Source organism: Balaenoptera acutorostrata, chromosome 3 (assembly GCF_949987535.1).
Source record: "Balaenoptera acutorostrata chromosome 3, mBalAcu1.1, whole genome shotgun sequence".
Classification (NCBI taxonomy): Eukaryota; Metazoa; Chordata; class Mammalia; order Artiodactyla; family Balaenopteridae; genus Balaenoptera; species Balaenoptera acutorostrata.
The window spans coordinates 74,460,188-74,487,044 of record NC_080066.1 but is presented as its reverse complement, the minus strand read 5'-3'; the positions used below and the strand labels follow the sequence as shown (position 1 = coordinate 74,487,044).

Below are 26,857 nucleotides of genomic sequence, written 5' to 3'. Positions count from 1 at the left end.
CAAGAATAAAGATTACCACTCTTTCAGAACTTGCAAAGCCAGCCAGATCATTACTTAGCGGGATGTTGCAAAATGTGGTGAAGGTGGAATAGGTAGGTGCTTTGGAATGGAGTGCTGGAAGGTAGTCACGGTGGCGTAATCACAGCGAGATTCATCAGGAGGCTCACAGTTCCATTTGTTCAGTTCGGGGGACATAACGTTGAGGGCTTGTTCTTTGCTCGGCACTAAGCGTCGCCGTGATTGAGACCCGATCCCCTACCCCCTTAACTCTTACTGTGGGTTAAAGTTTGGAAGATGGAGCAATCGGGGTATGATGACAAGGCAAGGGAGGACAATGCACAGAGGAAGGTGTGATGAATTCTCTGAGGGGCTCTCAGGGCTCACTTCCCAGAGATGGTGGTGCTGACCCAGACCCCAAAGCTGGGGCAGAATCCATAGCACAAAAGGAGCCACAGAGACATTTGAGAACTAGACAGTATGTGTGACGTTCCTTGATACTTCTAATACCCAAGTGACGGGGATCATGTTCAATAATTCCAGCAGTATGTGCTAAAAAGGACAAGCATGGCCTATGTGGGCTAGCAGAGGCAGGCTGTGATGGGCACATCCATTGCTGACCCTGGGACCAGCGTTCTTGAGGCAGGAGAAGGACCCAAGTAAAGGATACCTGGGGGACCACCCGGACCTAAGGCAGGTGTCAGTGCACCTGAGATTCCTTACCTGTCCAGTTAAGGCCAAAGGGGTGTTACCAGCCTCAGCAAAGTGGATCAGGCAGATTCAGAAACGCAGCTGGGGCTGGGAGATCCCTGAGCCACACCCCTTAATAAGGTGCCTATAGCCCCCCTGGGGGTGACATACAGCTGCATGTGACTGTTAAACACTTGAAATGTAACTAGTCCAAACTGTGATGGGCTGTAAGCGTAAAATACTGACCAATTTCAAAGACTTAGTAGGATAAAGGATTGTAAGAGCTTAATATTCTTAAATTGATTACGTGGTGAAATGAAATGTTTTGGATATATCAAGCTCAATAAAATATATTATTTAAAATAATTTCCCTTGTTTCTGTACTTATTTTAATGTGGCTACTAGAAATTTTAAAATTAGATATGTGGCTCGCACTGTATTTCTGTTGGGCAGCGCTGGCCTAGACCCTGGGCCGTGTCCCTCCTGGCTGGGGGTCACAAAGGATAGCTGACAGCATCTCCTCTGAGACTGCCTGGAGCCCAGCCCACTCCCACATCAGCCCTGCCTTTCCTTTTCTTTGTTTAGTCTCTCTGCCTTAATAATTCTCACCCTCCCCTTTCTTGGAGTGACTTCAGGGGCGGCAGAGCTAGAGACATGGGTTTTATTTCCACGAGCCCTAGACATGTGAGTTGAAGGGGAATCCAGGGCTCGGGACCAGAGTGGACTCCAGTGAACTGGACCCCTCTGCACTGAAGCGTGGCGTGCCCCCAACCCAGTCCGTGCTTTATAGGTTCTGTCAGCCGCCACGATTGTCGCCAAGCACACCTCAGCCTTGTGCAATGCCTGCCGCATCGCCTCTTCCAAGACGGGCAACCCTGTGGCCAAGAGGCACTTTGTCCAGTCAGCCAAGGAAGTCGCCAACAGCACTGCCAACCTGGTGAAGACCATCAAGGTAGGTCGCTGAGCTGAGGCCTTAGGAATCCCCGTGACACCTGTTGCAGAGGGGAAAGAGGTAGGGGATTGAAGCTCTGCTCCCTAGTACTTGCTTCTAGTGGAGTTCAACTTCTAATTCAGTCTCATGATTTAAGTCACTGAGGAGTGGTTCATTAGCGATGGAGATATTTATCAGGAAAACCCAGCAGCCTTGGTCTCTACTAACCTTCTGCATAGTGTGTGGGGAGGGGTGAACTATGTGCTTAGTGGGGGAGGGTGGTTTTGAGGGGCTGGTAGAGGGCCCTGCCATGGTTGTTAAATATCTCTGGACCAAGAGAGAAGGTGGAGGGAGAATGGAATGGGAAATTGTTGGGAAAATCTTTAAAAGAAATGCAATTTATTCTAGCCTATGATATCTATTCTATTTATAGTTGTTTAAATATTTTCAGTGGAGCATGAGCTTCTTAATATAGAGCATTCCGTGTTGATAACAAGTTCGTCTTTGTGTTCGTGGCCATAGACAGGTTGAGGGGAAGCAGGGCAAGGGTACCCTGTGAGGAGGGAATCGCAATAGCTGGGCTGTAGTATTTGTAGCTGGGTGATCAGACCGCAAACCCAGTCTGCCGTGTGTGGGACACCCAGCAGACACCAAGCAGCTGACCCGGTGGGAAGACAGCCACAGCCTGGACAGCAGACCCCTCGCAAAGAACCTCACCTCCAAAGGAGATTGTCATGGAAGGCAAGCTACCAGCTCTGTGCAAACCAGGAAATGCAGGAGGGAAGGCCATTGGAGGGTTCACACTTTACTGAAGGATTTTCACACTCGTGGAAGTGGGATGATCTGCTTTGTTGCCGGGCAAGTCCTGGAGGGATGGGGCTTTGCCCCCTGTTCTCTCCAGAGGATATGTTACTACACATCTCATTTCCCTTGCACTACACAAAGCCAATTTAATCTTGTGGAGAAATTAGTCAACAGGCTGAGCCAAGCAGAAGCCAAGGAGAGATTGTGCAGCCCAGCAGCAGTTGGAAGCGGGCAGGCGAGAGCCACAGGGCAATTATCCCCGTCAGCAATTACTTAGCTGCTTAAACAGAGTCTTTAAAAAAAAACAAAAAACTTAAAACCCGCTTATTTGAAGACAATAATAAGATAGATTGAAGATGAATAAATAAAGCCAGTGCCCAGGTGCCCCCAGGATCCTGCTGGCAGCTCCCTTTAATTACTGTCACGGTTCATGGTATTAGAAATGAATAAAGCTTATGCTTTCCGATATTTAGTCTACCCAACGCCTGTTCCGTGTTTTGTGTACATCACTCATTCAGTCCACACAACCAACCCCCCTGTGCTTGCCATCCCCGTTTTTACGGTCAGGACAGTGACGCACAAGGACATTAAGTAACTTTCTTGGGGTGATCCAGCCACTAAGTGGTGGACCGGAATTCAGACCCAGATCCCCTGCCCTTTCCACTCAAGCCTGCTCTCGCCCATGGCATGCAGTGTACCTCGTTAGCATGGAGAGACTAAGCCATCTCACCAGCCTGGGAAGAAATACCTGGTTGTGTTTGCAGTGCTTGTGTGCCAGTCTGGGGGGAGGCAGGGCTGGAAAGACAGCAATAGAATTGAGACATAGTGACATCATTGTCGGTTGCTGTGTAACTAACTTATCTCAGTTAAACTTGGCCATTTTCCGATCATCAAAAAACAGGCTAGATTTAGAGGGACCAAGGGGGAGACAAAGGCAAGGAACTCTTCTATACAAATTCTGGGATACCTTTCTTTTCTGCCTTCTCCTCGGTTTTAAATCCTGACCTGTCTCCGTTAAGATCTCATTTTCTTTTCAGATTCTCCTCAACAGTGGCAACCCCGCTTTGTAACTGCCTGCAGCAAATGAGCTCTTGTGATGGCCTTAAAGATAGGCCTGTGCAGAAACACCAGAGGGGGGATGCAGGCTGTTGTGACATGGAGAAGATGAAGCCTCCTTCCCCGCGAGCACCCTGGGAATCGATAGCAGTGCACAAGGAACAGAAATGACCCTCTTGCCCCACAGCTTGCTGAAATGCGCTTGGTGTTTCGATTCCCATCAGGTGGCAGGCTTTGCCGGGGACAAGGAACTTTATTTTGAATTTACTAATAGGAAAATGGTGAAGGTCATTTCACTGTAGCACACTGTACTACATATCGAATAGACTTCCTGAGTTAAGGAATGGTTAAGAATCCTGTCAAATAGCAAAACAAATGAATGTTTAATTCCCTAAATGCTTGAAACAGCCGCCATCGAGGCTGAATTTTGCTCTAAATTTTATGCTTCTTAGTCCTTTTTTTTTTTTTTCCTTCATACTGCAAGGATGTGCCCAAGCCTAAATCCCAGCTGCCCCACCTTTCTAGTCACAATGAAAGGAGGGGAACCCCTCCCTGGAGGAGCATTGGCGAGCAGGGAGCAGATTACCCCACAGTGGGTCATCAGCACCCATTAGAATGCCTGCCTCCAGGGATCATAAATCTCTGCTGATGTCATTCTTTGCAATCCCAAAGCATGGCTCAGCAAGAATAAATACGTGCACCCTCCTCCCTGCCAGGTGCTGCTCTCAATGCCGGCCCGGCCAACTTAGAAACACACGGAGCCCTAACCACGGGTGCCGTCTTTCTGCTGGTCCCCCCGTGTACCAATGCCTGCTTCTCTCTCTCCAGTCAGCTCTTTACCTAGCTTCAAATCAGATGTGTGGAATCGAATGTTATTTTAAATATGCAGTCACTCAGGTTTAGGTGCCAAGTAGAAATTGCGCAACAACACAGCTTTTGTTTCTCTGAGAAGTTGGAGCGCGGCCTTGCCTCTCGCAGTGGAGTTGAAGCTCAGGGTTTTGCCATTAAGCATTGACAGGGTGTCCAAAAGACACCAGGTCCAGCTCTCATTAACCAGTTTTAACTTGGCTGTAAGTACGTTTTCTTGATCGTCCTTTTGTTTGGATTGGTAAATAGGTTTCTTGAGAAGAAAAAGGAGGGGAAAAAACCTCTTGGGCTTCTTATGCCTTATTCTTGTTGCCTTTTCTAAGGTCAGTAGGAGGGAAGGGAGCCAGGGGTCTTGGGTTCTGGTCTGAGGCATGAGCTTGGCTTAGCATGTCACTTTCTAGGTGTTGGTTTTATCGCCTGAAACATTGGAGCTTTGGGATTAAATGATCTTTAAGATCCCTTCTAACCCCCAAAGTCCATGAATCTTTGATTCTGGTGCACATGCAGAAATTGTTTATCCCAGATCCCTGTGAGATTTTTGCTAAGTGTGAGAACATTCAGAGGAGCTGGCCCAGGGTCCTGATGGGGCCTGGGCATTTGGCTAAGTGGATTTACCCTTTCATTGTTATGACGGGTGTACTAAACATTCTGTGACATGGAATATCTATGTGAAAACTGTCGTGCCTGCCTGAAGTTTCACCTCTGGCCAGATTTGAGTATTCAGTTTACTGGGGTTGCTCAGCCATCTCCAGAGTGGAAGCAGCATTCAGAAAAGTGAAATACTGTCCATGTAAACAAACCATCCTTTCTGATGCTCAATTCTTCCTTTGGAGGAAATGGCTTTTCCCTCTTGAAAATGGAAAACAGTGCTGGATGGGAGCTTGGCGTTGTAGTTCACGGTCCACGCTATTCAGGGTCCTGCCCTTGACCCGCAATGGGCTACATGATATGTGATCTTAGGGCCCAGTCTCAAAAAAAAAAAAAATCCTTTCTTCATCCTGTTGGTGCAGTCGATGAAACTGCACAATTAGAAAACCATTCCTTGGGATTGACCTGGGGTAATCATCTTGTCGTTTTTAATAAGTTCACCTAAGAGTTGGTGGCATGATCAGACATCTGCCTTCCTAATAGGCCGAGAGTGTTGTAGACAGTAGAAAAGAGGATGGGAGGAGTGTGGAGAGAGGTAAGCAGCAGGAGAAATGGGCAGCACCACTGAGAGGCTCGGCATCTTCCACTGAGCTTAGAAGCCCTCTCACTCCCCCTGGAGGGGGTGCGATCGGTGCAGCTGGGATGCGAGTTCCTTTGATGCCAAAGTCCACTCCTGCCATCTGCCTGCTTCAGTGGTCCGCCTGTGCTGGGGCCGCTATTGTCAGGCTCCTGCTATGCGGCACCCAGCCGGCCTCCCAATGTGTGCCCAAATTGCTCTGAAGCCTGGTAGGGCCTGACCTCAAGGAGTCAATGATGGTAATAGTGCAACAAGATGAGAGCGCCCAGACAGTCCACTGCCATGTCGCCAGTGTGGTGCTTCAGTGGAGGTAACAGATGCTAACTCAACTTTTACTGAGTACGTGAGTGGAGTCAGAACTGAAGCCATAAATATGAGTAAGTAGCAGGCACTGGGCCTGGAAGAACCCCAGAATGGGCGAAGTTAGGGTCAAGGTCAGTGCCTATCTGGTGGAGAAGGGCATGAGCAGAGGCAAACTATGCACAGTACTAGTGAAGACGGTAAATTAGCCAGGCTTATGGGAGCTCCTCAGAAAATATTAGCATGGCAGATGTGTAATTACTGCCCCAAGCTGTCAAGACTTGATTGGAATATAGTTGTTATTCAAGTAGCCTTTAAACTAGCCGTGCCTGCCTACTCTTGCCTTATTGAAAAATGGAAATGTTCCCATCTCAGATCCAGTTTGTTTTGTAATTGCTGGTGCCTCCGGTTTTTTGTTCACTAATTGTCTAAATTGACTTTTATATGTTGCTCATAATGGTTAAATTAAAAGTTTAATTCGTCATTTAACAGAGAAATTTACGTTCTTCGACAAACATAACTGCCTTCTCAAATATTGCCCTTTGCTGGGAGGCAGGGGTGCTGTCACTGGTCACAGGCCATCGGTTCTAGCAGCCTTGTGCTTGAGGAGCTGCAGTCCATGGTTGGGGAATGTGGGATCCAAGTGTTGACCCTTTGTGGGGTGACCTGGCATGCATCACAGGCCACTTTCCTGGCTTGTCTTCTGTGCAGGCTATTGGTCGGCAATGTGACTAATCATTCAGTGCCATTGTATTACTGCTGCTAATTTTAAAAAGAAATAAACTTTGGAAGCAAAAGATACATAGATAAAAAACCCCTGTGTGTAGAGCTCAGTGAATTTTCCCATGCCAAACACACCTAAGTAACTGTGGCCAGATGAAGAGACAGAACATGGCCAGCGCCCAGAAGCCTACTTCTGCTCCTTCAGTCTCACTGGCTCCAAAGGGTGACCTGACAGCTAACACCCAGAATTAGTTTCACCTGTTTTTGTACTTTTGCACAAATGGAATCCTATAGTGGGTATACCCTATTGTGTCTGGCCTCCTTACCGAAATACTGCATGTGTGAGATTTGTCCATATCGCTGGGAATAGTTCTAGTCTGTTTTTTCCCACTGCATTCCATTTTGCTCATTTGAAAATGACAGATACATAATCCCTCCCTCCGTCAGTCATTCAGGGACATCCAGGTAAAAATAGCTTAAAAGAAGTTGAAAATGGTACACAGTGTAAGATATTTTTATAGTTTGGCAAGGAATAGACTTAATTGGAGTGAAATGGAGGGGAAGAGCCAAAGGGTTATAGTCTCAAAAGTAGGGAAGAAAGTGGCTCAGCCACAGGGATGGGCAGCGTAGCTCAAGGGGAGAGAAGAGGAGGCGCTCTTTGAATCACGTTAAGTGGGGAGTGGATGGACTGTGAGGTCAGTTGGCCTGTGAGCCACACACTCAGCTTTATTTCTTACCGTTGCTCACTTAGCCCCTCTGCTTGATGGCAGAGATCCCGCCAGTCAGTTCTAATTCATTGTTTATGGATTCACCAGACATTTTCAGTATTCCCATTAAACCACCTTCTTTTCGCTGGGTGGTGATTGCTGCGGCCCAGGAGTGATCTCTGTGTTTTCTCCCATCAGGCTCTGGATGGGGATTTCTCTGAGGACAACCGCAACAAGTGTCGAATTGCCACCGCCCCCTTGATCGAAGCCGTGGAGAACTTGACAGCGTTCGCCTCCAACCCTGAGTTTGTCAGCATTCCTGCCCAGATCAGCTCCGAGGTAGGGAATCCTTGCAGCTAGGGTAATACTGAGGTCTTTGGCTTGTTTTGTGTGGCACTGAATGGGCATGAACAGTTAAGGATTCCAAAAACTCTGTCAATATGTAGGGCACTCTTACTGTTGTCATTGATGATACAAGCAGAGTTCATGAAACTCAATGTCCGTACATCACTTAAGAGGTAATGTCTTGGCTTTATATGTTGAGAACAATCTCTGTGCATAGGTTTGGGGCTGATTCTTTCTTGGTATGTGTCACACTCAAAAATAATATTTAAGGAGTGTCATGGCCCCAGGTCCTCATCATCCAGGCCCCATGTGAGCCAGCCTCCATGCTTCCCTACCCTCTGTCTCCTTTCGAAAGACAGAGGTAGTGACTTGATAAAGAGCATGACCTTCCAGGGTCCAAGTCATTCACTTAGTCTGTGTGCCCTGCGCTTGACCCTTCTGCTGTTTGGTCCCAGGGTTCCCAGGCACAAGAACCAATCCTGGTGTCAGCCAAGACCATGCTGGAGAGCTCATCATACCTCATCCGCACTGCACGCTCACTGGCCATCAACCCCAAAGACCCGCCCACCTGGTCTGTGCTAGCGGGACATTCCCACACCGTTTCTGACTCTATAAAGAGTCTCATCACGTCTATCAGGTTAGTGTCTCCTCCAGAAATTGCTAGCAGCCTGCATCCGACAGGGCAGGAGGGGGATAAGCCCATCAGGACTTTTATTTAATAGCAACGTGGTTGATCACTGTCATCATCTTTTTCTTTACCTCTTTGGGACCAGCCGTAGCACTTGTCACAACAATAATAGCTAACTAAAGTATTTATCATATATTAGATACTATTCTAAGCATTTTACCTGTATTACATTATATGTTCATCACAACAACCTTGTAAAGTAGATGCTGCTATTGTCTCTCTTTTACTGATGAGAGAATTCAGGCAGAAAGACATTTAGATAACATTCCCAAGGGCATCCCCCGGCATGATTGCTTTAGTCCCAGTCTTTCTAAACATTGTACCATATTGTCGATACCTAGGAGATTAGGCAGAGAGCACCACTGCTTATGTAGCCGGATTTGGGGTTACCTTACCTTGATAATAAGACAAAAAGAATATTCCAGGTCCCAGAGTAACTCTGGGCATCTCTAACCTCCATGGTGATAATAGGAGCCTGAAAAATCATCCCCTGAGTAGATAAAACATTTTTGAAGTTGACCAAAGTTAATTACCCCACAGCATGGAGTGCATGCCTTTCCTCAGGTATATTTTGTTTTTGAAATTGCTTTTGAAACTTAAGGCATTTCTTTCTTAATGCCTTGCAAAGAAAAATCCACTAAATATTTTAACTCCTACCACAGCCCAGGACGTTTTCGACTAGTATGCAATGTAGAGAGCATAGTATATTTGCACTGGAAATAGCACTGACTTTTTTTTTTTTTAAATGAGGGTCCTATGCCTAAGCCAGTGAATGGAGAATCCAAGTCCAGATTGTTTCATTTGCAGTTGCCTGGCATCAGCCTGAGATGGTGGACAGCACCCTACCCTTCCCACCAGAAATAGACTTAGCACAAGTGTTAAGTGAAGAAATGCCTGGGCTATGCAGAGAAGCATTGCCAAGCAAGGGTCAGGAATTCACTCCCTAAAGCAATCGAGTGGGGTAGAAAGTAGACAGGGGCTCCTGGCCCACCAGTGCTGGAGCAGGTTTTGGGACTTGTGCTCTGTGGAGCCCGTGTTCTACTTGCTGTGTCCCTTCCAGGGACAAGGCCCCTGGACAGAGGGAATGTGACTACTCCATTGACAGCATCAACCGGTGCATCCGGGACATCGAGCAGGCCTCCCTGGCGGCTGTCAGCCAGAGCTTGGCCACAAGGGACGACATCTCCGTGGAGGTACGCAGGGCTCTGTGGCCAGCTCGGAAGCCTCTGGAAGTACTGAAGAATCCCAACAGCAGGCTTTGGGGATGGGGGAATGGCACCAACACGTTTTTGATAAAGAGCTTCATCATTGGGCCACCTTCCCCCTGGAACCAGCCTGGGAAGTTTTTGGAGGGGGTAGGGCAAATGCTGAGCAGAGAATGATGGTTTGATGAAGGAACACATGTACTGCAGGGGTGGAAGGTTCAGATTTGGCTGAAATTTGGAGGGAAATGATCATTGTCAGGTAAGAGTGTGTCAGTCGGTGGGGTTACCATATTCAGTAGAGCAGACCTAAGTGTGTAAATTTTGAGTGCTTCCCTGTCATATTTCAGCACTTTTTTTGACTAATGGGCGAATTCAGCATTCAACGCTATGTGTTTGGTCCATGCAGAGATCAGGGATTCTGCCCTTGTTACTCGATATCTAGTATTGAGAGAGCTTTTGCATTCTGTTAATTCAGAGCCACATTGCCCTCTCTTGCCCATTTTTCCAAAGTTGAGAATAGAATTTTCCTACTTGGCTCCTTTGAAGTTTTTCTGTTACCTGTCCAAAGGCCCCTGATTCATACTTCTTTCTTTCTGTTGAAAGTGCCTGACACTCAGAAGGCACTTAATAAATATGAATGGTCTGTTGGCTGGTGTTTCTCTCCTGACACTGAACTCATCAACAATGAACTTTGGCCCCTGTCTGTAAGCAGGGCCTGGAATTGGAATTGCTCATTTTTATTAATAGAACTGTCTATTTCACTGTTGCTTCACCCGCCTCCCCCATTTGCAAGGAAAGAAAGAAGGAATATGTATTCACATTCTGTGCGGAATGTTAGAATTATCGTTAACCTGTTATTAAAGTAGAATATGCATGCAGAACAGTGTGCCTGTCATACGTGTGCAGCTTCCTGAACTCCCACCAACCAAGCACACACTGTAACTAGCATCCTGAGCAAGAAACAGAGATGACGAGCGCCCCCCTCACACCCCCATCCTTTCAACACCATCACCAAAGCATATCCTCTGTCTTGACTTCCTCCCTGGGAAGAAAATCCCTCTCCTTTATCTGCATGTGCTTCCTACCTATACCATATTTAATCTAACAAGCCATCTGCAGTAAGACGACCTGGCTGGGATAGTCTTGCATTCTTGACTGTAGTTACATTGTGAGTGGGAAGATAACAAGTAATTTGCTAAATAAGACCCTTGGAAGTGTGGAGATTTCTCTCTACCTGCCTCCATCTCTCTAACTTTTTCCTTTTTTTTTTTTTTTTTTACTTTTTCCTTTTTTTTGTTTTCAAGTTTGCGGGTTAGGCTGTTCCTCTCATTGACTAAACTCTGCACAAAGCCCCCTAGCCCATATGCAGTGTTGTTCGGTGGGAGAGTAGCCTGAGTCTCATTTCTATGAGCAGGACATTGTCACTTTGTCAGGAGTCACCCCATTCCGTGCTGGTGAGTGCAGACCTAAAATGTCCAGCCTTCTGGTCTATTAATCCAGACTCTGCGAAGCGCAGAAGCTCCTGTGCAGATTTCTACAGAGGGATCTGATCTTTCCCGTGACTAGTTAACCCTCTCCATCTTTGAATTCCCCGCCCCCTTCACACTTCAGCATCATCCAGATACCTTGCCCCGTCTCTTTATAGCATGAGTTCAGTTCTTTGGGATGGAGAGATTAAACTGTCTCTCAGACCTGAGAAGAAATGCCTTGATGGTACCATTTTCAATAATGGTATCCGCATCACCAAGTACAGTGAACAGAGCACCTGACCATAGCCTAGTGGGCATTTCACCTGGCATTTTCACAGTGCGCTCTCTGGGAAGTAGTCCTGCTTTAAGAGAGCTGATGTCATTTTTACGTCACCCTCCTCCCCACTCCCCGCTTAAGGGGTTCTTAGTTCTGAGGACACTGCAACCTGGATGCTCCCTCAGACCCCACCATTAGCTACCTCCATGTGGACACAGTTGTCTTCCCTTCTTGGAAAGCCACCGCTGTTCCAGCTTTCCAGTAATCATGCTGAATAACCCAAAGTAAAGATACCAATAGCATCCGTTGTTACTATGGTTGCCAGGAGTGAGAAGCCAGTAGGAAATGTGTTCCTGGGGCTTGCTCATGTCCCTCATGGATGGAACTGTGGGGAGGAGGGGTTTAGCCCAGGGGAGCTGAGGGTCGCTGGGACGGGGAGGGGCAGAGCAGTGGCTGGGTGGCACACCCAGGCATTTTGATACTCATTTCTTTCGGCCTCCCTTATCTTCCACATGGACCTTTTTAAATCAGTACAACTACGTGGGGAGCTGTTGTAAGTTGAACTTGACAGCTCTCTCTCCTTATCAGGCCCTGCAGGAGCAGCTGACTTCAGTGGTCCAGGAAATCGGGCACCTAATCGATCCCATTGCCACAGCAGCTCGAGGAGAAGCAGCTCAGCTGGGACATAAGGTAATGGGCACTAGGGGATCCTGCTGAGGGTGTGTGAGAAAGAGATGGGGGGAGAGTTGTTATTGATTTTGTTGTTCTTGTTCCCCAAAGCCTCAGGGCAGGTGTTAGGGCCGGGTCAATGCTGGCTGACGCTAGAGAAAATACCACTCAGCCTCCATCAACATCTTCTCCAAAAATGACCACTTCAAGGATCTCTTTTTACTTAGTTAGCATTGAGACAAAAGCTACAGGGAAATTTTTCTGGTAGTGTTCAGACTTTGCAGCCGCCAAGGCAGTTTTCAGTCACCTATCGCTCTTGATCTTCGCTGGCACAAGCCAGAGACTGAACTTGGCGTTCCTGGCCTGGTGTCTGCCATCTTTTGTCCTGCCTGGCCAGCCTCATTCTGGTTTGTTTAGGGCACGTTTTTCCTCCACAGCCTCTAATATAGTGTCCATTTTCACACGTGAGGAAGCAAAGCAAACTTGCAAACTTTACCCTCGACAGCTGAAGCTTCTGTGTGGCCACTCTGCCAGCCCTTCACCTGAGTGTTCATACCCACACAGTTGCAGGTGCTGCATCATGTTCTGCCTGTTTGGGGTTCATTTTGCAAATCCTTCAAGGAGAGTTGGCTTGTCGAGCAGCCTGTGCCTCGGCAGAGAGAGGGCAGACATTGGGTTTTTAACAACCTGCAGGATTTCCTAGCATTTATCGGTGCTGCCATCAGTATTGATGTGCAGATCAAGAAATCCAGTAGCCAAAATCACCTCTGCAGGTATTGATTTTAGAAAATCAATATTCCTGCTTTTTCCAATACAGAATAGCTTAAGGGCCTACTAAGCTTCCTGCTGGCTCTAAGGAGAGGTGTTTGAGGTTTAAAATGGCCAGTATCTCTCTGCCATTGCAAGTGTGGTAAATTTCATTTCTCACCTGAGTGCCTTTATAGTAAGAAAGGGCTTGTCCACCTGTGTGAAGCAGTTTGCAAGGGGGGGGGGGCGGTGCAGAACGGGCCTGGTGGCTGGAGCACCGCGTATGTGACTGCTGTGGGGACAGTGAGTTTGGCGGAGAAACCGAACTTCTGTTCAACAGTAACTTTTGATTCCAGTAGGAATTTCGTAAGAAAATATTTCTAGACTCCTAGGGCAATATCCTTGTCTCTGCCCTTACGTTGTTTAGTGCGGAAGATTAATTCCTATGTCAGTGGGTGGCATGAAAAGAAACTTTATTTGTGTCACCTGAGTTACCAATTTACTCTGGTCCTTTGGCTAAACGAGTCTCACCTTCTGAAAGGGAGTTCTGGACAAAGGCAGTCTAGGGGGCCTCTATCCAGAGGGGTCGTGGGCTGGTGGTTGATGCCCACCTGGTTCCAGTGCTTCATGACGGCGCTCAGGTGGGGTGCCAATTCAGCAGCTTCAGTCCCACTTGGGAGTGATTGATAAACGCAGATTCCCAGACCCCGCCTGGCTTGGTTTCCCACGGCTGCTGTAACCAAGTACCACAAACTGGGGGGCTTAAAACGACAGAAATGTAATCTCTCACAGCTCTGGAGTCCAGAAATCCAAAATCAAGGCGTTGGCAGGGCCACACGTTTTTTGGAGGCTCCGTTCTTGGCTGCTTCCAACTTGTGGTAGCGCTTGGCATTCCTTGACTGAATCTCACCAGTCTCTCTCCGTGGTCACATTGTCTCCTGCTTTTCTGCCTTCCCTTCTTCTGTTTCTTCTAAGGACACTTGTTATCAGAATTAGGGCCCACCCAAGCAATCCAGGCTGATCTCATCTTCAGATCCTTAAACACAACCTACAAGGACCCCTTTGTAAGATCACCTTCACAGATTTCAGAAATTTGGACATGGACATACCTTTTTGGGGGTCACCATTCAACCCACTCTGCCATCCTAGGCTTAGGGACTCAACATCATATACCAAATACTCAAAATTCGGTGTTATTTTAACTTCTGTACTAACTCAGGTGAGAAGGTTTCCTGTTCTGTCATGTGTCTCAATAACAGGAGGTATTAGAGGCCTTGCTAAACTTCCTAAATACAGGAAAAATCCCATCCCTTCCAAACCTTTGCCCTACAATATGTGAAGAATAATGACCCCTAGTGGGTGTGGAGTGCTTACTACATAGAGGCCTGTACTGAGGCCTTTACGCACACTGACTTAATCCCCCTACAATTTTAAGGAACTTAGTGCTATCACATTTTACCAAGGAGGAAACTGAAATTTAGTAATAGGAAGCAATTTGCCTAAGATTTCTTAAAAAGGAATTGGCAGGGAGGATTCAAATCTAGCAGCTTTGAAAGTAGAGCTTCCTCTCCACCCAGCCATCCTCCCTCCCTGCGGAAGTCGGGCACCTGTTGAGTTGTGTTTACTTGTGCTCAGCACACAGCAACCCTTGACATTTTACAGTTGCATTGATAAAATGTACTTTTAAAATAATAAAACGAATCGAGAAGACATGTTGGATTCTAACATGTTTAATGCATTAAACATTTTGACTCCTTTAGTAGTCAAAAGGGACCCCTCCTGAGCCCTGACCCCTGATGACCCATCACTACAATTGGCAACACCACCCTTCCTGGGGAGGACGAGATGAAATCCAATGCAGATATGCAGGGCTGTCCCTGGGGATTATGCAGACTGGGCCTTACACAGAGGTCTTTGGCCAAAGCAGGGAGCCAGGCAGGACAGGGGCGGGGGGGGGGGGGGGTGCCGCCGGAATCCCGCTAGTCATGTGCCTTGACATCGATCATGTCTGCCCAGAGGATGGGGAGCCCCTTTAAAATTGATACAAAGCACCATAAGGGCCAGCAGCAGCCTTGTTCAAGTGTTTTGAAACCCATCTGTAAGATAACTGTAATTGGGGATAAAACAGTCAAAGTATGTTTATTGTTAGCTGATAGTCTTGTCTCACTATTAGCTTTAATGAACTTTAATATTTTGGACCCTCACCACCACACCCAACTCCCACCCCCTGCTTTGTTGCTGACCCAGTGACTGCCGCTGCCCATGTGAAGCGGCCTTCCTGCCTGCATCCCCATCACCCTCATTCTTCCTCCACATCATGGGAAGAAGCATTAAGGGAAGCATTAAGAAGCATTAAGTTGCATTAAGGGAGTTGAGGGCTCTTTCCATCAGGTGAACTTAAATACACCTGATGGGAGTAATTTAACAATTAGTAATTGCCACACAAGATGAGGAGTTGAACGGAAAAGTGTGATCAGTGTCATCGTGTTTTATCCGAGGGGGAATAGATGACGGTGTCTGGAGCAAGGACAGCAAAATGTTAAAATCTGATATTATGGATACTAGGTAGATGGTGAGCTTTGGTGAGCATATACAGTCAACCCTCCGTATCTGCAGTTGTCGAACCCACAGATGCAGAGGGCCGACTGTACTACAGCATTTTATATAAGAGACTTGAGCATCCGTGGATTTTTAGTATTCGTGGGGGGTCATGGAACTAATCCCCTGCAGATACCAAGGGACAACTGTATGCACCATCGATGCTGTTACCTACTGGAGACAGGCCTCTGCTGCAACAGTGCTTAGCTGTCTTTAGGCTTTTTTGTTCTCCAGGTTGGGCTCATCATAAACAGCACATCTTGACTGATGGGAAATCATTTTTGCTTTTTTTTTTTTTCCAAATCCACGGTTTGGTCAAAATACTTGAGGCGGAGGGCAGTTGGGTTGGCTTCCTAAAATGCTTTTGAGGGTGCCTTTACTCTCAGGCTGCTTTTCTCAACTGCCATGCTCCCCTGCCCCTCTTCTATACCCCTTCCTTTTGAGTTTGTAAGATGCTCGCCTTTGGTTCTTTCAGAAGCTGTTCTATTTGTGAAATTAAGATTAAGATTTGTAAAATTCTCACACCTAACTGTGGATCTCAGAACAGATTTCTTAGCACTTCTGCCATGATCAGAGACAGACAAAGAGCTCCCCAGAAGAAGAAAAATCCGAACAAGAGTTCATTAATTACAAGTACTCTCAAAAGTAAAGTTGGACAAGGAATAAGGTCTGAGGGCCTAATATGTATATAACATGGTGACTGTAATTCGTAATACTGGATGTAAAGTAGAAAAAAACCAAAAGTGAAGTCCAGCAGACCTGCCTCTCCCTGTGACTCATCCCATCCCTGTTCCAGCCCCCTTCCCAGCAACCAGGCCCCTAAACGAGACACAGTATTTACGTGTTGCATCTGGGGCTTTTTTTTTTTTTTTTTTTTTTTTTGTCTTGAAAGGTGACACAACTGGCGAGCTACTTTGAGCCCTTGATCTTAGCTGCAGTGGGTGTCGCCTCCAAGATTCTGGACCATCAGCAGCAGATGACAGTGCTGGACCAGACCAAGACGCTCGCAGAGTCTGCCCTACAGATGTTGTACGCAGCCAAGGAAGGTGGAGGCAACCCCAAGGTACAGCTCAGGATGCTAGGGGCTCACTTAGGACACTGAGAAGCCAGCACACGTTCCTCTGTATCACGTCCCTCCAGAGAGGGCACCTCCGGTTTTTGGATGGTGGCATTTGATTTTCCATTTAAAGGTGGGAAATAATCTTCTCTTGGCCTTCCCGGGGATCTTTAAGAGGAAAACCAAGAAATGCACACAATTAAGGCTGATTTAGAAGTTTTGTTTTTTTTTTCCGTCACAGTGTGTGTAGGTAAGCATCCTTGGGAAAGAAACATATATTGTGTGGTTATTACAGGAATAAAAACCATAATACCTGCCCGGCACCTGTTCAGTGTTGACACAAAGCAAACCTCTATTGTTTTCCACTAAGCGTCGTTTCTGTTCCTGGTACTTAAGTTCAAAGAGAAACATGGTCAAGGTCACCCATGGCATGTGTTGCTATTGCCTTGGGGACAGTAGTTTGATATGAAAATCTCCCTTACCAGTTTACAGGTGGAACATTTCTTCAGCCTGATGTGTCACCCAGGTACTTTAAGTGGCCAAAGATGGTGACAACGTGTCCTTTTCTCTCGAGGTCAGAGAAATTGTCAGGGATTGTTTTACTTGTGAAACCAGCATGCACCTTAAGTTTCCTCAGGGTTCTGGAACCTGGAGAGGGGGCTGGAGGCTTCTCCCACCACTTGTATCTTCTAGGAGCTGCCTCCACACGATCATCTGATCTTAAGGGGTCTTCACCTAAGCAGACTAACTTGAGAGAGCACTCCTGGAAAGATGTGTGTAGCATACTGATCTACAAGCTACAAGGATCCATTATATATATATATATATATATATATATATATATATATATATGTTTTTTTTTTTTAGTGTGTTTTCTTGTATGTCTAAGATCTTCAAATCAGTCACGTGGTGTAGCAGAGACGACTCTAGATTGAGTCAGATGGCAAAATAGTGATCTCAGAGCTAACAGCTATTGCATGCCGACTCCGTGTCATTTATTACATCTTATACCCTCATCTTATGTAATCTTCATAGAAACTCTGTGACGTGGGAAGGTTCCCACTGCACGTGTGCAGAAGCTGAGGCTGCCCTGCCGAGTTGTCCAAGATCACGGGCGAGGTGCACGTGGGGTCATGTGGAAACGCAGGCCAACTCAGCCCGCAGCAAGGCCTGGGCGGGGTCAAGGAAGGAGGCAGGGAAGAGGGAGCAGCATGTGCAAAGCACAGATAGGGTTATAAAAGGATTGTGATCTCTTTAGAAAATAGCACTCAGTCTGGTGTGTACGGAACGTGCCGAGTGTAGGGACGATGGGACAGGAGGGGAGACTGGGCTGTATCGTGACAGGCCTCCTCCTGCACGCGAAGGAGCTGGGGCTTTCTAGTGAGCAGTGGAAAATGACGCAGCCCATCCGTAGTCTAGAAACGCCATTCTGGAAACAGCGTGAATAATGTCTTGGACTTGCATTCTCTGTGTTCAGTTTTTCATTCATGTATCTGGCAACTCGTAAGAGATTAATTCTGGGGATGCTAAAAATTTTGAGAGCCAGCCTTGGCCCTCAAGTTGTTCTGAGTTTTCTGGCAAAAAAATAACTCTGGTTGCTGAAGTGGTGGGCAGAGCAAGAACAAGAACACCCTTTGGCTGTGAGAAGTTAGTGATGGGTGCCCCAGAGTCGGGCCCCCGCCCCCTTTGCTCCCTCCCTAAACTGGAGCAGCTGGGACTCGCCTTCCAGACCCAGTTCTAGGTTATCTTTTCTCCAGGGCTGTTTACTGCCACATCTCTACGCCTAACCTGAGGGGGTTTCATTCTCAGCAGAAGAACTCGAATTAGTAGGTTTCTGGATGTTTAAGAGATTAGCACATCTGCTCGGACTGCAAGTTCAGAGCTCCTCGTGGAATTCTGTTGTACGCCAAGGAACCTCATGGTTGGGAGCATTTGTAGTCGGCACTGTAAGCTTTAGAATGACATCCTTTGCTTGGAAGTGCGGGCTGGAGAACAGCGTGGAGTAGTTCTCAGTGAAAGACCTGAAGCACCAGGTGATGAACTAAGACATGTGATGAATGACAGCAATGCAGGAATTTACTTGGATCCTATCACTGGTAGCAGGTACCTGTGCTGTCTGCAGACTGACAGGCTTGTCACAGGGTGCCTGGGACACTACAAGTTGGCTTGAAGGCCCTTTCCTAAGAGGCCTAGTGCAGAGACTTAATCCCCTTGGGTGCTGTCCTTTGGGCAGATGTTTACTAGGTGTTACTTGCTACGTGTTAGGTGATGTATAATATGTATGTGTTAGATGTCATAGTCCTTGTTTGCATGTGGTCTCAATGTGGTTAAATGGTTTTCAGTGTCTTTTATTTGGTGAGCAATAGGATAAGCTTTGGGGGCCAACATATCTGGATTTCAAATCCCAGCTCTGCCTTTTGCTGGCAAATAACTTCATTTGTTTCCTCACCTAAACAACAAGGTTGGTAATGAATACCTCCGGAGTAGTTGTAGAGATTATATGAGATAATGTGCCTGACATAGTGGGTGTTCCAAAAATATATATATATTAGAAAGTAACAGTCCCAGAGCCTGGTGTTAATGAATCACATGAGTACAAGACATTTGCTCTGTGACCTCACCCTCATCCCACTGAGCCCCCTTCTACACTCATTCTGTACCTCCAGAGCTTCCCCCGCCCCGCTCACCCCTCCCCCCACTCACCCCTCCCCCACTCAGTTCCCTCCTCCATCCTCCTTGAAGGGGCCCCTCCAGCGTCTGCCTGTAACACTCCAGCAAATATGCCACCTGTCCATTGTTGGGCAGTTCTAATTATTAGCTGGTTTTTCCCCTCTACTGAAGTTGAGATCTGCCCCCTGTAGCCTTCTCCCATTTTCCAAATTCCTGTGATGTCTATGCCTGCTTTACTGGGCTTTGTAGTTGAAGCAGTATAGTAAAGAAACAAGGCTCCCTTGGAAGTAGACTTCAGACACGTTTCCAAAAAAGAACAGAGTCTGATTTCTCTCCTTTGCTGCTCTGTGAGGAGCAGTAACAAGGATCCCCTCCAGATTCTAAAATAATGACCTCATTGTTGAGCCTGCTGACTCCACTTGCCAGACTGCTCTTGGTTGGTTAAGGCTGCCTTAATTGAGGGCCTACTGTGTCTTTTGGGGTCTGAAGCTAGTGTGCTCAGGCAGCCCATGTGTGGGATTTGGCCTCAGTGGTGTGATCCAGATGAGGTTTGCCATTGGAGTTAGAGGACACGGCTCTGGGTAAGGCTTGGAGTAATTGGAGGAGGCCTCACAGCCTCTGAGCTGACCCTTTAAGGATCTGTAAAAACTTAAACATGTGGAGTGAAGGAGAGCAGGCCTTCTAAAGAATTCCTCACCCCGAGCAGATGGGTAGGTGATTAACTTCTGGGACAGCCAAGAGCCAGGATGTGTTTTTGTAGGTTTTGATGCTCTGGTGTGGAGAAAGCGTCCTTTACGTTTTCCAAGGAGTTTCAGAGAACTGTTTTGTGATTTACTTCTGCCACCCCCAGAAGTGGCTTCTGATACCTTCCTAAGGCTGCGTGGGAGAGCAGATACTTGGCAGGCCGCTCTCACTTCTCCCCACAAATGCATACTTTGTTTAATAGGAATGTACAGAGTTGCTGACATTTTTGTGCCCCCAATAGTCGCCTCATTCTAAGTGAGATTTACAGAAATGCGCACCTTACATTTTACCTTTTTTATAAATGAGAACATATTTGTGTGAGATGCTCTCTCTGGAGGGTTATGTACAGGAGATGTCACTTTTCAGGCTTCCGTCACAATCAAGCAATCTGCACGTTTAGTGTTTTACCTTCTGTGTGCCATGAAATCAGCCATTAACCTAAGTTACCCGTTCACTCCATCACGTCCCTCAGAGAGAGCGCTGTGCATCCTGACACGGTTGCCTCAGGGTAGCCATCCGTGATCACATGTTTCACATCTCATCAGATGTTGTATTTGGAGGACTCTTCTTGATTCCCGTGGCTTTTTAATTCTGCAGGCTGAGCCAGTTCCCGTGGCTCACGTAGCCTCTTCTTGGAATTCTTGTCTTTTCTTTAATCACTCAAACGAGTTATCGTTTACCGTCTCTCACTGGCTTCCTTACCTTCTCATCTAGCAAAGTAAAGGTGAATTTCTTGGGCCTTTTGGAAGGGTCCTCTCCCCCTGAGGTGGGTCAGGGCAGCCACAGCCATTGCATGGGTGGACCCGGCACCTGGGCAGTGGGGTTCTGACACTACCTGGCGTTAGGTCAGATTCCCCAGGTAAGACCACAGGCCCCTGCTAGACTGCCCTCGATTCAGACACCAGCCATGAACTCCAGGCTTCGTAGACCACGCTCAGTCTGACCACCTGGCTACATTCAGGGGTTCTCACTGCCCCTTAGGTTCTGTAATTTGCTAGAACAGCTCAGCTCAGGAAATTGCTCTACTTACAATTACACTTTTATTATAAAAGGTACAACCAACCAAAAGAAGAGACCCAGAGGGTGAGGCCTGGGAGGGTTCCAAACTTGCAATTTCCGTGTCCTCAGGATGTGTCACCCTCCCAGCTCACTGCTGTGGATCACCCACCAGGGGTGCTCACTCCAGCTTCCTGTCCAGAGCTTTTATTGGGGTTTCGTTATGTAGGCTTGATTGACTGAGTTCAGTCATGTGACCAATGATTGCATCTCCAGCCCCCTCATCTCCCCAGAGGTCGGTGGTCAGGATGATGTTACGTTGCTCAAAGCCCCAACCCTCTAATCACACGGTTGGTCTTTCCAGCACGGCCAGCCCCCAACCTGAATCTACCTACCGGTCCCCATGAGACCTTGTTAGCATAAACTACTGTGTGGTCCGAGGGGCCCACCACGGGTAACAGACACTCGTGTGATCACTTGGGAAATGCCGAGGGGTTAAAGGCTCCCAGGAACCTGGGACAAAGATCGGCCAAATGCCTTACTTTTCAACAATGGCTGAGGTTCCAGGGCCCGGGCTCATCTGGTAGCAAGCTTACCAGGAGTTGGAAGACACGTACAAGCTAGGCCCTGGAGGGGCTCCAAGGAGCAAACTTGGGAACTGTGAACTGGCGACAAGTTCATGGGCAAGTGTGGAGCCTCCAATGGCTGACATTGGAGGTGTCAGGATGCCTGAGCCTCTGAGAGAGCTGGGGCCAGGCTGATGCTGAGATACTAAGTGAAGGGGCGCCCAGCCAACATTAGGAGTAGTAGCTGGTCCTGAGGCCCCTTGCTTTTGCCACATGGTACCTGGTTGCTTTACCTCATTTAAAAGTACCCTGTTTGGGGCGGACAGGCTGAAACCTCCCCCTTGTAGATGGCACATTCCCTACATTAAGGTTTATTTGTTCGGTAGTCCTGGTAAATCTGACCTGATCTGGCTATAGCCTCATTTTCCTTTTGACCAGTGGCGTAGGCTCAGCAGATGGCCAGCTGGTCAGCGGCAGTTGTCCTCCACCAGGCCTATTAGCTCTAAGCGCTTAAGTTCCCATTTTCAGATTGCAGCTGTCAGAGGGGTCCCTACAGGGGCTATCACCCAATTCCCACCTTCCAGGGGGCTGTGAGGATTTTAAGAGATGTACACAAGAGCGGTCAGCGCAGTGCCTGGCACAGAAGGGTCCCTCAGAAATGTTAGCAGCTGTCCTTGTATGGCGGCTATTCTGTGGTTTGATGTTTATTGTTATTCCTGGTTCCGTATCTGTCACCTAGGATGAAGCATTGTCTGTAAAGTGCTCAAATGCCCAGCCCAAGATATAAGAAACTAGACGTTGACACTGGTATGAAAGTCCCACTGGGCCCTCAGGTTGGTTTTCACGCTAGCCCGTAGCATCTTGCCAGCACTCACAGGCATGCTGTCCGGTTTTCCTGGTCCCGTCAGAGGGGCTAGAGCATGTCATCCCAGCCCCAGTGAGCCCAGCCGATGGCTCAGGGGCAGGGAGAGGGCCATCTGACTCCCCCACGCCACTTCTCTGCCCTCAGCTCTGCCACCCATGCTCTCTTGAAGCCTAAAAACAGATGGCTCCATTTATTTCTAAGTAAGTCTCTCCAGGGGAGAGGTTTGCACCAATGGCCCGTGAAGGTTATCCTTGTAAAAATATCTCCGAAAATAAAAAATGAGTCTCGCTCGGTACCTTAAACCCACCTTCCCGAGGGAAGCAGAGTTAAATTGCTTGCAGGGAGCACGCAGCCTGGTTGGAGAGATGGGGCTGGGGTTGGCTGAGAGAGAACAGAAGGGGGCAGGAGCTGTGGGCCAGGCACTGTACCGGTCCCCTTGACATACGGCGTTTCACTCATCTTCGCAATGCACGTTCCTTCTCGCCTCTGGACCTTGGTACGGGCTGTGCCCTCTGCCTGGAAATCTCTTCCTTTTCCCCCCTCCTCACCCTGCTAGAGTCTGGCTTCTTCCTCCAGGGCCTAGAAACCTCTGAGAAGTCTTCTCTGATGCCAAGGCTGGGTTAGGAGCCCTTTTTAGGTGCTGTCCCACTTAGCTGTTGGTACGAACAAGCCATCCCAAAACTTAGTGACTTCAAACACCACCATTTTTGTATTCTCTTGGCAGATGTGCAGATCCACTGAACCCAGTGAGGCAGTCCTCACTCAGGGTCCCTCCTGCCATTGTAGCCAGATGGCAGCTGGGGGTTGAACAACCTGAGGCTCAGGCACTCCCAGGTCTGGTGCCTGAGTGGAAATCACCCAGACTTTTGGGGTCCAGAACACCCCTTTCTACTTCTGTGTGGTCTCTCCACGCAGGCTGCCTGGCACACAGCGTCAAGATAGCCAGCCTTCTCGCACAGAGGCTTAGGACTTCAGAGGCACACGTCCTAAGAGAGAGCCAGGCAGAAGCTGAATCATTTTGCATTACCTAGCCTCAGAAATCAGGCAGCATCCCTTGCCCCCCATTCTTTTCTTTGAGGCCATTGCCTTCTGATGACTCTCTGATTCCAGAGTTGCTTCTCAGGGCTGTAAGAGTCCAGAGGAAAATTGATGAGGATGCAGTCATCCCTGGAGGGCTTCTGCTAGTAGGTGGTATTGAGGCTGGCCCTTGAAAAGAGGGAAGGATGGAGGAGGCAAACAGAACCAGTCTCTGCAGGCAGAGTGTGAGAGGGAAGAGCTATGAGGAGGCCAGCCAGGGGGCAGCCAGAACTCTGTACCGGGGCGGGGGGCGGGGAGGGGGGGACTGTCTAGAGAGGAAGGCGCCTCCCCACCCCCTGGAGGGCCTAAGAAATAGAGAAGGTGGACACCGGCCTGATGATGAAGAGTGAAAGGAATCTTTGTTCTTCAAGGCTGTCACTGTTACCTTCTAAAGTAACTTCAGTAGCAATGGTCAGTAGTTAACATTCGCATCCTGGCACAGTTGCCTCGAGAATAACCATCCATGATTACTATATTTCACATCTCGTCAGTTGTTGGTTTGGAAGGACTCTTCTTGATTCCCATGGCTTTTTAATTCTGCAGGCTGAGCCAGTTCCTATGGCTCACGTAGCCTCTTCTTGGAATTCTTCTCTTTTCTTTAATCATTCAAAAGAGTTATCATTTACCATCTCTCACTGGCTTCCTTACCTTCTCATCTACCAAAGTAAAGATGCAATTCCTTGGGCCTTTTAGAGGGGTCTTCTTCCTCGGAGGAGCATCAGGGCAGCCATGGCCACTGCACGGAGGCATCCGGTACCGGATGCAATGCACTTCTGACACAAGATACCCCGCATTATTTCAGATTTCCCAGGTAAGAACACGGTCCCCTACTAGACTGCTCTTATTATAAACGATAAGATGCCTACAACCATATCATCTCATCAGAATTCCACTGCATAGCGTTGTTATAATTATTCCCATTTTGCTTAGGAACCCACGCCCAGGACCACTTAGCTACTTAGCAGTGGAGACAGAACTCGACCCCAGCTTTTTCTGACCCCAGGACCTTCCCTCTTTCCTCCTTCATCTTGCTACCACTCAAGGTGTTTTTTAGGGAGCCTGGCACCACCATTCTTTCATCCTTTCATTCACTCACTTGCCAGGGCCTGCTCTGGGCTCCATACGTGTTGTTAAAGCATCTCCGAGGACCGTCTAGGGGAACTCATGAGCGCTCAGGCTTTGCCTGCAGAGTGTCTGTCCCTGCAGAACTTTCATCATTCGTCCCTCCAGCCTCATGTAAATGTAATTTGTGACACAGTTCCAAAGCCCGTGTAGCCTTCTGCAGATTTCTGCCTCCTGTACGTATCTCTATTTCCATAATCCAGTTGTATTTATAGAAAGGGAATTATAGTATATTGGGCAACTTTGAAGAGAAGCGCATTTGTTGTGAACACGTGTTTTTCTTTATATAGTTTTTTTTTTTTCTATTAAATCCGTCAACTTGTATATTAGGGAATCTGTGGCATTCTCTTTCTACCACCCTGAACGTAGTAACGTAAAATTAGTCACGTCATAAAAGGCTGGTTGAAATTGCAGGGGTTTTTTTTTTCCTTTTGTTTGCAAAAAGAGATCTTTTTTCTTTTTGCCTTTCTGATCTTTATTTATTTTGCAAACAAATGTACAAACATAATAAAGGAAAGGAAAAGATAGAGAATACGTTTGTTGTGTTCCATAATGGGGATATAGTTTTATATTCTGCTTTTTAAGGTTATCTGTAAAAGAAGTGAAGTGATTGTTAAGAGATTGAGCACCACTGTCTTCTGCTTATGGAAACATCTTACAGTTATCTTCTCCCCCCGCGTCCCCCACCTCAGGCACAGCACACCCACGATGCCATCACGGAGGCCGCCCAGCTCATGAAGGAGGCCGTGGACGACATCATGGTGACGCTGAATGAAGCTGCCAGTGAAGTGGGGTTGGTGGGAGGCATGGTCGATGCCATCGCAGAAGCCATGAGCAAGGTGGGCCTGGGCCCCCAGATGCTCTCCTGCATTCCTTGGCCCCATTTCCTCCAAGGTTCCCCTCTAACTTGGTCCCAAGGGCTTTTCTCTAAGGAGCTGTCAGAGGAGCCCTCTAATCCAGGCTGACACCAGCAAGCCTCCTCTTTTCTTGAGGTGTCTGATTAATGTACAGATGTTTATCACATGTCCAGCATATTCTTCATTCTTTATTATTCATTCATTACTTTTGTAAGCCGGTCACACCCTTCCTTCCACATTTACACGGGGGAAAAAAGAGATGGAGACGGCATCCTTGGTCCCCTCACTTATAAAATGGAAGTAATTATTTACCTCCCCTGTATACCTCGTAGGGTTGTCGTGGGGAACAAACTCCAGAATGAAATAATGAAGTGATTCCCAAGTGCTGGTCTTCAGAATGGCTCCTTTGGAATCCTTGGGAGCATTTTAGAATGCACATTCCTAGGCCCTACCCCCGCCCTGATCACTCTATGGCGTGAAGCCTAGTAATTTAAAAATCTCCCCATGGTCTGGTATCTAGCCCAATGCAGGGACCACTGAAATGGTTAAGTGTAAAAGCCCTCATAGACCAGTTGTAGACAACAGACATAGATGACAGGGGTATCATTTCTCCTCCAGTGACCCACCAATTGAGTTGGGTCAGTAGGGAAGGATGACTGGACAGTATCTCCTGCTCTTTTGAAGGATCCCCAAGGAATCCTTCACTAATCATGTCAGTTTGATGCTCATTAGAATTAACTACTCGTCGACGTCTAATTGCCATCCTCTGATAGCATAGCTAAGATCTGTAGACTTCGTCTGTGTTTGGAAATGTCCATTGTCAGATTGTGAATACACTAATGTGGTTTTTCAGGATAATAAGTGGTCTTTAATTGCTAATTTAGAGAAGATTGGTTGGTTCGTATCTCCACGAAGAGGTGATAGCCGGAAGCTATAATTAGGATAATTCCCATTAAACATTATGCAAACATTATCAGACTGATAATGAATGTCCCAAGCTAGGCTGGGATGCCGGGGATCCCTTAGAGACCCCAGGCTTGCCTTGTCAAAGCACTCCAGTAATTTCTGCTGTGGGCTTCTCATGCTTCAAATCTGGACAGTTTGGCAGAACACAAGTAAATTGCCCTCTTCCTCAAGGCCCTTGGATAAGTCTCAGTGGGTTTGTTTGGTTTTCAGGACATCGGAACAGCAGAGTTTGAAATTAAGCCATGTATCTATCAAGGATATTAAATAATGGAGCTCAAGCTTTCTCAGTACAAATGAGAAATTCAAATGATAATCTCTTTCTTCTTAGGAGGTATTTTTCACAATCACTCTAATGATAGGGAAGAGTTCCATAAATCCCTGGAAGATGGAAGTCTTTTTTTGATAGCCTTTTAGCCTTGCATATTGCGATGAATCTTTAATAAGGAAAGTGGCTCTTGTACTGTCTGATTTCAGGGGTGAACATCTGCTCTCTCAGCCCAGGACATGCCTGATTCTTTTGGAAGGGCTGGGAAATAGGTCTGGTGTTACCTGATAGCAATAATTAGGAACCACTAACAACATGAGCCCCAGAGGCTGGGAGCAAAGGGGTTTTTTCCCTCAGTTCTGAAAAGTAGATAA

At 47.4% G+C, this 26,857-nt stretch overlaps 1 protein-coding gene across 8 annotated transcripts in view; it reads left to right on the top strand.

The window, feature by feature from the left end:
- Positions 1-26,857, top strand: part of TLN2 (talin 2) — a 446,766-nt gene that overhangs the window by 356,702 nt on the left and 63,207 nt on the right. For all 8 annotated transcript variants that reach the window (XM_057543407.1, XM_057543408.1, XM_057543401.1 and 5 more), the window contains 7 exons: positions 1,478-1,639; positions 7,499-7,639; positions 8,101-8,282; positions 9,394-9,526; positions 11,873-11,974; positions 16,191-16,361; positions 25,088-25,234. In XM_057543407.1, coding sequence (XP_057399390.1) covers positions 1,478-1,639; positions 7,499-7,639; positions 8,101-8,282; positions 9,394-9,526; positions 11,873-11,974; positions 16,191-16,361; positions 25,088-25,234 — 1,038 coding nt within the window. The remainder of the gene's footprint in view (positions 1-1,477; positions 1,640-7,498; positions 7,640-8,100; positions 8,283-9,393; positions 9,527-11,872; positions 11,975-16,190; positions 16,362-25,087; positions 25,235-26,857) is intronic.